The sequence below is a fragment of the Pagrus major genome, chromosome 11 (genome assembly GCF_040436345.1).
Source record: "Pagrus major chromosome 11, Pma_NU_1.0".
In the NCBI taxonomy this organism is placed as follows: domain Eukaryota; kingdom Metazoa; phylum Chordata; class Actinopteri; order Spariformes; family Sparidae; genus Pagrus; species Pagrus major.
This window is the reverse complement of record NC_133225.1, coordinates 13,673,214-13,685,098: the sequence shown is the minus strand read 5'-3', so window position 1 is coordinate 13,685,098 and position 11,885 is coordinate 13,673,214. Positions and strand designations below refer to the sequence as shown.

Sequence of the window (11,885 nt, the reverse complement as noted above, 5' to 3'; positions counted from 1 at the left end):
CATGCATTTCAAGATGAACTTCTAGATGTATAGTCACTCTGTGTAATGTATATTCTAGTCTATAATCTGCATATTAAAGGTTAATAGTTAGTAGTAGGAGGTTTCTTTTCCCTGGGCCAACAAGAGTTGTAGCCTACTGGGCAATAACACATGGTCTTTTGGATCACTGTATGTTAGACTATTGATTCATTCTGCCCTGTCTCTACACAGAATGAACAATCAAAGCATTTTTATGTTCAGTTCAGGACATGCGTAACATGAGCCTTGTGCCATTAGCCCAGTGAAGTTTTTTTTTTTTTTCATTTGGCGGAGGGGTGGAGTGTCCAGTGCAGCAAGTCAGTTGTGGAAATGGCAAGCGGCAAAAACAAAGGAGGCCCAGGATGTCCCAGCAGCATCGTTTCAGTCTGCTGTGTGGGAGCATTTTGGATTTAGTGCTACCTATGATGATGGCAGTAAGAAAGTGGTGGGTAAAACTGCAACTGTATGCAAACACTGTGCAACATGTGTTGCTTATGTTCTTAGCTAGAATCTGTTGCAAAACTTTTTTTTGCCAAATACATGAAAAGCAGGTTGAAGGCAGCAATGTCTCCCCTCTCGCTGTGCCTAATGTCAAACTGCCTCATCCTTTAACTTTTTGCATGAGTACATGACATGTCCTTGATAATAACTCATTTTTTTAAGTACTGTAAATGGTGGATTATTAGGCCATATATCTTATGCTGATGTTCCACCCCTAACTGTTACTATATCTGTCACAGACTCACAAACAGTCATGGCAGAGGTTTATAAAAAGTTTCATATGGTTTGCTTTGAAACTCCTAAACCAAGCCCACAGAGCGTGTATATGTCATGGTCCACTCTTATGAATCTGATGAAGTCGTTTTCTCACAATAAAATATCCCTTTATCTTTGTTGTTCCACGATAACGACATAATAACCTCATGATCTCAAGAAAACAAATAAAATTGAATTCGTCATCATGGGATAACTGAGCAATAACTTGTTTGACCTTTGACTGATAAGGACTTCCATCGTTTTTCTCTCTTGACCTTTAAACCACTAAATGTTGCGATATGTCCTCTACAAAGCCAAATGATTTATTTTTAAAAGTTGTCGCTTCCACTTTTTTCCCCACTCTGAAGTAGGCACATGATGAGTTTAAGAAAATGTTACTGTATCAATCATCGTTTGGCAAATGCATCAAACAGTCACGAGGGGGACTAAGTACGTTAATGTCAGTCATTCATTGTCCACTTGGATGAATTTTATTTTGTGTTTATTGTGTTAAACACTAAACAAATAATTAACTTTTACTTAAGTAGGGTGAGTGCTTATGATTTTTTTTTGTTGGATGGGTTCTCTTTCAGACACACTGGTCTGAACAAGGGCACATTTCATAAGATAGCTGTGCTGTATATATAATAACCACCATTGTAAACAACCGTAGTTGGCATTTCCGCATCTTTCTTTATGACATTTGCTTATTTTGTGAGATGAAGAGGGGTGTTGGTTTCACAGGACGAGATGAACAAGATGACTATCATGTTTGAAATAGCTTTGTCAGCAACTACAGCAGCGAGCGATGATCTGTTTTCTTGTCAGGTGTTTTTCGGTATTTGGAGGAGGGGCTAAATAGGTGTGTTGCCAACACTGCCCCATCCACCCACCATCATCCTGCAGAGACAGAATGAGGTAAAACCAGCCCTGCCAATCAAACCCTGCTTTGCTGAAGAGGGCATTTACAGTTGACAATGGACAATATGCTTTTACTAGCAATTATTTGAATGAATTACTGTTTTCATGGTACTCATAAGCCTTACAAAGCAACATTTTGAGCATGATCTGGCTTTGCAAGCTATGAGGAGTGAATGCAGCCTTGTAGATTGATTACAAGTTTTGTGCAGTCTAACAGACCACATTAATGGCTAAAATGTGAAGAAATAATGAATGAAACAACAGGATTTCCCCATACATTTAATAATTTTGTTGCTCCTTGGAGCAGCTGGGTGTGGCAGCGAGATCAGAGTAAAGTAATTCCTATCAGGGAGAACGAACCCTCCCCACACCACACGCTTGGAAGAACTTTACGCATTAACGTATGAGTCATGTCTTCCCTTTAGACAGCAATTGTTTTCGTCTCCCATTACCATCCAACCTTGAGTAAACAGAGGCTTTATGACCTGATTTTATGATACTTCCTCGCTTGGATATATTCACTTTTTCTCCGGTAACATACCATGTGGTTGCCAGTAAGTTGGACATGTGTGCTTAGGTGTACTAGCTGACGTAGAAGATGATAAAAATTTAAAAAAGAGAAACATGGGAAAGAATCGCTACAAAAGTTGAAAAGAAATGGTATTCAAGCCATGATATTGATTGTCTCTCAACACTGAGAGAGAAATGGACGCTAGTTCTGCTTAATGGGTGTTGGTCGGGTAGAGAGCCAATAAAGGCATAACAATAGCCCCCTTCATGATAACAGAGTCTCCACTGATTTCTCGCCCGCTGCCTGTGAATAATATTATCAGCCCACCCCTGAGAGAAAACTTACAGGCCAACTCCAGTGTACATCTATCTGTGTGTGTGTTTCAGTGGGTGTAACCTTGGGAGTAAAGGGGGGTGGGTGGGACTCCGACTCGTCAAAGTCAGGGCGTCGGCCAAAAAATGGCACATTTTTTTCTCGAGTTTTGTAGTGTGGGTTTAAATAGGGGCCATCTCACTCACACTCGGGTTGTACTCTGTGTTGTATGGCTCACTCACACAGTGCTCTCTCTCTCTCTCTCTCTCTCTCTCTCTCTCTCTCTCTGGCTCTTCCCTCCCTCTCCTTCTGTGAGCTAGTTATTCATCCACTGTGTGAGTCAGGGAGGGTGGGGATTTGGAAGACTGCTGTACCAGTCACACTTTGTCAGTTTACTTTCTCATTCTCTTACCCCATCTCTCTCTTTCTCCCTCTCTCTTTCTCTCCCTGCTCTGCTGCTGTTTTTCTCTTTTTGCTGCTGCTGCTGCCGCCCGCCCGTCTGCTCCTATAGATTACAGAGAAGTTTTGCCGTGCTGTAAAAGAGGAATCCAAATTGGCGAAAAGAGGAAAATTCAAGTCTCAGCAAGGTAAGTTGCCCAATGTCATGTTGGAGGTGTACTAACTTGTGTGTGGAGTGTGCCAACAGGGGTGGGGGGGGTTTGGGTTTATTCATTTTTTCCACAGGAAAGGTTTCTTTTCTTTTTAACCTTTGAGGATCTCAGGCTGTTCCTGTTTGAAAAGTCCTTTTATAACATACTTTATTGTGTTTGACTAATGGGTCTCTGGCTGTCCCTCTGATGTTTTTTTTTTTTTTTTTTTTTTGGTCTCTTGGTACATTTTGTTCATCATTAACTCCTACCTCATGAGCGTGAGCTCCTTTTTTCCATCTCTGTGATTCATTGACACGGCTCTCAGGAAATGTTCCCCCTGTCTTTCCACTGTACTTAATATATGTCATTGGCAGATGTAAACCAGCCACCTCCTTGTTGAACAGTGGTTATGGTGGGATATACAGAAGTGGTAACAGTGTGTAGAACTAATTTAAACAACTTGATTTTAGTTTGGTGACAAAAATGGACTGATTAGGTTCTGGGCTGTTAAACATTTCTCTTGAGAGAGGACAGAAGTCATTGTTTAAAAGGTAGACCGGTGGTCATGTGTCTGCAGCTAAATTGCTTCGCTCAGTCATGGGAATAACACAGCAGACACTTTATGGAGCCCTGGCTCACACAGTTATGAGAAAGTTCCTGTCGTCTTGTGGAATTGCTACCAGTATTGCTGATTGTAGCTGAACAACAATGACCGTTGAACAGTTGAGTTATCATTTGTACAACCGGTCCAAAATCCAAGGTGATACACAAGCCTTTTATTAGTGGGGATGTCATTAGGTTGGAGTTCATTGATGACTAGATGCAACAGAAGGTACAGACATTGCTGTTAGTCGTTCTCATCAAATGGTCTTTGCCAGCTGTGGGCACGTTCAGTAGTTTCTTTTTCATTTTTCTTTGAACTTCTATCTTCATCTGGGACTTAGGATACAGACATAATCTTTCCTTTTACTTCTCAGTGTTGTCATGATCATAAGACTTTCCCCCTGACTCGAACAGTCATTTTTTTTATTGGCCAGGATTCCTTTAAAAAAAATCACTCTCAAGTGAGTCACATGTTGCATGTTCACACAGTAGTCGTAGGGAGATTTAAAAAGCAAATCCTACATATTTAATCTTAGGATTATGAAACACAGTCATATGCAACACAATTTGATTGAGCTCAAAGTAGCTCTTTCATGTGTATACAAACTTGCACTAAACTATTGAAATCTAGTGCATTACCAATACAAATTCAATTTGATCCATGTGAGGCGGTCAAACTGCCACACAATTCAAAGTCACTGTGTTACAAAGACGCAAACATTATTACCACTGACTTAAAAATGGTCTGAGTGATTTAACTGTTGAGAATTTTTCCTCAGAAAAGGACAGACTCTACACCACAGACATGATGATACTCTTGTTGAAATGTGAAGCACCTGTCCCAATGCCTCATCAGCGATTCAAAAACAACCACAGATTTATGCGTAAGAGTTTTCTGAAATGTCATGTATCTGATCTGTTATATGACACCACCATTTGTACCGTTGGTGATAACACTGACGCCTGAATGAAGACAACCCTCCAGTCAAAAGTTTTCAGGTTGACGTCAGTCCAAGGGCAGCCGTCACAGACTGGTATGGAACGCTGGACTTTATCATCTGGAGACTTATCAAGAAGATGGGCCAGAAAGATACTGTAGTCCTGCTGTTGCTTTGTGTGTACAACTGGAAGAAGAATGCTGTGTTGAACTAACTGCAGGCGGTATCTACTAAAGGAAGACAGCTTGTGAGATATCATCTGTTTTACCTTTGGCCTAATTACTGTAATGCACTAACCCAAGCAGATAGAGGGCTGTTGTGTTTTGAATCAGCTGATTTGGATTGTGCAGAAAGGGCTTGACTTGATATCAATGTGTCACTTTTATTTTTTTGCGTAATAATGTAAGATGACGTGTTTTATAATAATTCTGTGAGTCGGCGTCCCATATCTGATTTCCTGAATTGCAAGCTTCGTTTCCTCCTCGGCATCCTGTGATGAGAGGACACCATTTAACACTTGAAATGTCTTTGCACCGCATTCCTTCTCGCTTTTTTTCCTGAGCAGCACCTGCATGATCTCCGCTCACTGCCCTTCATTCCACAGCATGAAGTTATTAGCCTTTAATTATATTGGCTTAAGGAGGGCTGTTTTTGAGTCCTAAGGCAGTGAAAACTCAGTGCATTGTAGATTGTGCATCAAACAATGGCTCCCTCTGGGTCAACCACAGCGAGAGGTGACCGCACCCTGCATGTCTCTGACTTTGTGAACACACTTTACAGTTTACACTTGATATGATAAGCCTTTTGTCAGCAGAGAAATACGCAGGTTTGAAAACCTTTGTAACATTCCTGTGCACCCACCTCATGTTGTGGCACATTGATCGGCCTAACCTATTTGTAATTGAACTGATTCACTTGCATGGACATTTTTTTGATTAAATGTGGTTGTTGCCACATCAAAATGAACACTTGCTGTTGGTTTAAGGAGCTTAAATCAATGTTTGCCTTTAGTTCGGTGATCTCTCAGTTGAGTTCATTTTAGCATTGCATGCAGGAGTCATGCAAGAAGTTTAGACCCAATACCCAAACAGCCAGTAGAGAGCCGCCTTAATGTGGAATGAGGGATGCCCACCCAGTTCTCAGTAGCACCTCCTCTCTATTATCAGGCCATGTCTGATGAGTGGTTCGAGCCGGGGCAAAGCATCCTGGGATTTTCTCTTGTTGGGAGTGTTTGTTTGGTGAGGGATAAGCTGCTCTGTCTCAGTAATTGCATTTCAGTCCTGCTGAGTAAGTAGATGTCAGAAAATGGTCTTCCTTGAAGGCATTTATTGGTCACGGGTGTTCACCAAGAACAACTGAGGAATGAATGAGACGTGTTTTTTTATCATTGCATGTAATCCATTCAGAAGGAGAATACTATTTTTAATTTTTCATGTCTCTGGAAAAGATGGTTTAAAAACTACTTTTATGACTCTGACTCTTGGGGGATGGAGGAGACTGATGCATGTGAACAACTTTTACACATCCAGGAAAGCTACATCTGGATTCAGAAGATGTGTCCCAGATGTCCATTTTTTTAATTTATTTTTTTTACATGAAACTTAGCCAAAATATTGTGTTCTTGAATTTGAATTACTGTCATGGTAGTGCTGTAAGGATTGCTGCTGTGTTTGGCTTTGGTGAGTGAAAACTAACGGTGAGCTTGTTGGGTTTTTTCGCAGATAATTGGGTAACAACAATACAAGATGGCGAACGTGCTTCAAAGGATCCAGGAGATTGGCTCGCATGCCGTGGATATCTACGACTACCTCTTAGCGGGGTTTGGTAAGGGATTTACCCAGCTGAATGTATAAACATTATTTCATATATATTTGTTTCTTTTTTTTTAATGTGGTTTTGTCTTCTCTTTCCCTTTTTTCCTCTAGATCCTCGGCTGAATGATTATCCACTTATGAAGACTCCTGCTTCCATGTCTGCAACTTTGGTGTGCTACCTGTTCTTTGTACTTTACCTCGGACCTCGAATAATGGCCAATCGAAAGCCCTTCCAGCTAAAAGAAGCCATGATAGTCTACAACTTCATGCTAGTGGCACTGTCAATATTCATCGTCTATGAAGTAAGACATTATTTAAAATCTTGTAACGAATGTATAATGATTTTTACATAGCTTTGGTTGAACTTATATCAGTAAGGACAGCTTTTTGGTATTTATCTGACTGCAAGCTCAAATACATTCAGTCCCTAAGTAAATCCTATTTTCCTGTTGTTTAGTTCTTGATGTCTGGTTGGGCCACGACGTATACCTGGAGATGCGATGCAGTTGATACGTCTGACAGTCCTCAAGCACTACGAGTAAGCCCCCTTAATTAATATGAAGTCATATAAGTGTTTGCTGCCAGTGCACCTGTTGTCAACTTAAAGCACAGCTTCCTGTCAACTCAAGTCTTTATTCTCCTCACCAGATGGTCCGAGTGGCCTGGCTGTTCTGGTTCTCTAAGATTATTGAGCTCATGGACACAGTAAGTTCAGTCAACTTTACCTAACGACCTTGGTTTTAATTTTGCTCACGAAAACTTTGTGGATTTAACTTATCATCAATATCTTTTTTCCATCAGATCTTCTTCGTGTTGAGGAAAAAGCATGGCCAGATCACCTTCCTACACATCTTCCACCACTCCTTCATGCCCTGGACCTGGTGGTGGGGAATTTCCTTTGCTCCTGGTGAGTCTACATGAAGTAAAATCAATCGACGAGATCTATAATGATTAATGGAGCAGGATGTATAGCAGGTGGTATAGTATAGCATCATTACTGTACATTACTGTACCCGTTGACCCTGTACTATCCTGCAAATCAATATTGTACACGTTGACCCTGTACAATCAGCAGCAATGTCTGCCTTTTGGTTTCTGCTTGCTACCTGTAAAGTACTGTCTTCTGTTTATTCATAAGGAAATGATTAACCAAGCGTCTCTGCATATAATCTCTAGGCCTCTACCTTCTTGATAATTACTTATTCATTCATTCATGCATTCATTTACTTATATATTTATTTATTTATGTTATTCTGTGGTCGCACTCGTCTGAGCGAGCCTGATCTAATTTGTGATTATTAATCCAGGTGGAATGGGATCTTTCCATGCCATGGTGAACTCTGGCGTCCATATCATCATGTACTTCTACTACGGCCTTTCTGCTGCTGGACCACGCTTCCAAAAGTTTTTGTGGTGGAAGAAATACATGACTGCCATTCAGCTGGTAAATACACCCTGTACTTCTTCTATGGTGTTTTGTTTAATCATTAATGATGCTCATTGTAGGCTTCAGGCTAGTTTTGGGCAATCTTGCCAAAAACATCAATATGCTGATTTATTTAATCCCATTCAAACGATCACAATGAATGTGATCGTTTTTTACATTTTGAAACACCCTGTAGACTGTTTGTGTAGCACATCTGTTAAGCCGAGCTCAGACTACAGGAGTATTTGACCCCGATTCGCCCCTCTCGACAATCAGAGGAGAAATCTGGTCAGAGAGCTTGGTCGGTCGGAGGGTCGGTCCAGATTATCTGTCAATGTGAGGGGTTTAGCGATCTAGTCCTAAACCTCCTGAAGTGCTCTAAACTCATCAGGGGCCTCCCAGATAAATATCAAATCGGTTTGATATCTAAGATTCAAAATCTGGACGACCGCAATTGTCATTACATCAGTACTGTCACAATAGCTAATGAGAGAGAGATCCCAGAGCAGCTGATGGTGTTGCCAAGCAACGGTAAACAACCCTAGCCCTTGAGCCTAACATTATCTAGCATACTGCTGTTGACAGATAATAAAACCTCCTCCACTCCCTGTTCGATAATCTTCATAATATCCTGTGTTGTGTGATGCACCATTATTTTCAAGCCTTGTAGTGTGTAGAGGTTTGAGATTAGAGAGAGGAACATCTGAGAAGATTCTCCTTACGGGCCTGATGCAACCCAATTTCACAGTCAGTTAGGAGCCCAACCTTGGTCAATAAGGTTATGTGAAGTTCAGACACAAAAGTAATAGGACTTGGATCAGGACGCTGATCTCTACCGTTTGCCATAAAGTAAACTGTGGGCACCTTCAAGATTGATCTGAAATCATCAGATCGCCCACCCTTACATCAGGGATCAGTACCAGGACAGTATACTGTACCATGAATTAATTCATTTTAGGTGTGGCTCAGTGTCTGAAGCTACTCTACTCCTGTCAGCAGTTTTTATTTTCAAATGCCAAGTTAATGTCTCTGCCCCAAAGACACCAAGATGAATTCCTCTACATTTACTGTATTTATAGTAAGTGCTTGGCTAACTTTCAATTTCCTCCCAACAGATCCAGTTTGTCCTGGTTTCCCTCCACGCTACCCAGTATTATTTCTTGGACAGCTGCGACTACCAGTACCCCATCTTCTGCCACCTCATCTGGATTTATGGAACCTTCTTCTTCGTGCTCTTCTCTAACTTCTGGGTCCAGGCTTACGTGAAGGGCAAGCGGTTGCCCAGACAGGACAATAAGCAGTGTCAGAACGGCACAGCTGTCTACACCAACGGCAAACACCACGAGAACGGCATCACCCACGGAGCCACCAACGGCTCGACTCACCACGAGAACGGTAGCACTCACACGGGCAAGATGAAGAAGGCTTAGGATGTCCAAAGATGATTTTGGCTGTTTCTTCTCTTGTTTTTGGTTTTCTATGCAAAACATTGGGAAATTGCGTGGTCAATGATCTCCACAGTTGGGGTTCCACTTTTGGTTTGTTTGTTTGTTTCTTCAAGTTGGGGAGCCATTTATGGAACTCAATGAATGAAGAGAAGATGTTTTGACCTCAATGTTATCTTCACTGATGTTGCAGCAACCTCCTAGTTCACTTTCACACCACCTCTCTTGCCTTCACCCCACTTATCTGACCCCCCTGTGGACAGACGACTGTACAGTTTCTATCAAACTTGAAAATACTTTTTGTAAATAGTTTTACAACACCAAAAAAAACAAAAAATAAATAACGCATTAGACTTTCTAAATTTGTTACATTGTGTATTTAAAATGTAAAATACCAATAAATTCCATTTTAAATTATCTAACATACATTTTGTGTGTCTGTATTTTCACTTACTGTACGTGTAACGTGCTGAAAGGGTTTCAGTCATAGCCGTCAGGCCTTTTGGGAGAGACTCTGACATTGTGCTGTGTTGCAACAAAAAGGGAAAGTATTTGCATTGCTTGCTTGTGCCTCTTGTCTCGGCCATCCCAAGCATGTGGAGCAAGTAGGAGGTGAACAAGAGCCCCATTCTGCTTTGTTTAAAAAGACTGAGGCAGAGAGAAAGCATCCTGCAGACCGGATCTACACCCACAAGCCTCAGGCGGCAGCTGGTTCATCAGGGTCAGAACAGGCAGCTTCTCCTTTATCTCAACACACGATACAACTGTAAAACATTAACCCTCCTATATGGTTCAGTCATAAAATGATGAGTTCATCATTGTCTGTATCCGCTCAGTCAACGTAATTATCTGTGTCTGTCACCGGAAGTTGTTAATTTGAGCCTGAAATTGATATGGGCCAATCAGAAGTTGCTACATCATTTATTGGAAAACTATTAACAACAGCGTCATAGCTGAGCTTCAGATCAATATTTTTGATCACAAGAGTAACTATTTACAGAACAAGTATTTTATAAACTTGAATATCGACAACACACATCCTTTATCGCAACACAAGTCACAACTGTAAAACATTAACCCTCCTAGAAGGTTAAGTCATGAACTGTGCCGGAAACTGGGGGTGGGAGAGGGCACCATTATCAGTACCTGCTCAGTCAAATTAAGTATGCGTCTAACAGGAAGCTTTTAATTTCAGCCTGAAGTTGATAAGGATTGATCAGAAGTTTCTTTATTACCTCCGCCATGGAGGTCATGTTTTGATTATGGTTGAGCAGTAATGGGTGGCTCTAAATTTTGAGTAATATAGTGCTATAAAGTTTTATATTGGATTAGGCTTGATTAAATTGAAGGGGACTGTTGGGCCTTGGCAGAGGTAGGCTCTCTACTGAGTGCCATTCTAGTTAATAATTTATTGGAAAACTATTCACAGATCAGCCTTGAAGCTGAGCTTCAGATCAATATTTTTCATCACAGGAGTATAAGAACTATTTACAGAACAAATTTTTAATAAACTTGAATACGAATATAAACACATTTTACTCGATGACACTTTAAAAAACCCGACAGGAAACTATCATGAATTTGACTGTTACATACCGAAAGGCGATTCTAATATTCTTTAACCCTGTTGTTTATTAATCGAGTGGGAGAAACTGCAGAAATGCCACCTAATGTAATGCAGTTCAGATCAACTTGTCTGTGACCAGCTGTACTGGATTGTATTCGATTTTACATGTGTTATTAAATGAAATCACGACTAAGTGCAGTTAAGATTTTAGAAACAAAATATGAACTATAGTGGATGCTTGGTGAAGTCTTTTATTTTTGTTTTGGGCTCAGTTTAATTTCATAGTTTAGTTAGTTTTCAGAGTGGGTTTGAGCTTTTATTGTTTAAAATATGTTTAGGTTAGTTTATTTTACTTTTAGTATCAGCAGTTTTATTTCTTTTCAGTTTTAGTTTTACTTATAATAAGGGGGGTACTTGTCAGGAGCAAGATTTAAGAAGCTCAGAATAGGTACTAAAATACAAACAACATTTTAAGACTCACAATCAAGTGAGACATGCCAGTCTCAATAACATATGCACCAGTGCAGTGGTGGATGTTTAAGAAGCAGGGGCAAAAAAATAAAGTTGGCACCAGTTGTATGCGGTGGGGAACAAGCGCACAGAAAGTCGTGATTTATAGCAAAGACAGGGCACCTCACCACGTTTTGTCTGCTGAAAGGACATCCTAGAGGGCACTTCAACATGTTTTATCTACCATAGAGGCATCCGATAGGGCACTTTTGCTGCGTTTTTCTCGAACGTGGGGGAGCCAGTGCCTCCTCAAATTTACCAAAATGACAAAGACTCTAACTAAAGACATTTCCTGCATGTTTTATTTTCTGAAGTGTAGTTTTAAGTTTAGTTTTACCTACCGATTACCTTGGTAGTGGAGGAAAAAGTACCATATTTCCCTCTGAGATACATTAGAGTGTAAGTATGAAGCAGGATAAGATGACGATACTCAAGTAAAGTATAAGTACTTGAAATACTAGTTGAGTGTTGTGG

At 40.6% G+C, this 11,885-nt stretch overlaps 1 protein-coding gene across 2 annotated transcripts; it reads left to right on the top strand.

The window, feature by feature from the left end:
• The first annotated feature begins 2,718 nt into the window (after positions 1-2,718).
• elovl1b (ELOVL fatty acid elongase 1b) lies at positions 2,719-9,756 on the top strand. 2 transcript variants are annotated; one of them, XM_073475998.1, is made up of 8 exons: positions 2,719-3,105; positions 6,371-6,473; positions 6,575-6,765; positions 6,921-7,001; positions 7,112-7,168; positions 7,265-7,370; positions 7,771-7,907; positions 9,005-9,756. In XM_073475998.1, the coding sequence occupies exons 2-8, from the start codon at positions 6,395-6,397 to the stop codon at positions 9,317-9,319; spliced, it is 966 nt and encodes a 321-aa protein (XP_073332099.1). In that variant the 5' UTR covers positions 2,719-3,105; positions 6,371-6,394; the 3' UTR covers positions 9,320-9,756. The 2 variants fall into 2 exon arrangements, with proteins under 2 accessions (XP_073332099.1, XP_073332101.1); XM_073476000.1 differs by lacking the exon at positions 2,719-3,105 and adding an exon at positions 4,876-4,896.
• The last annotated feature ends 2,129 nt before the right edge of the window (positions 9,757-11,885 follow it).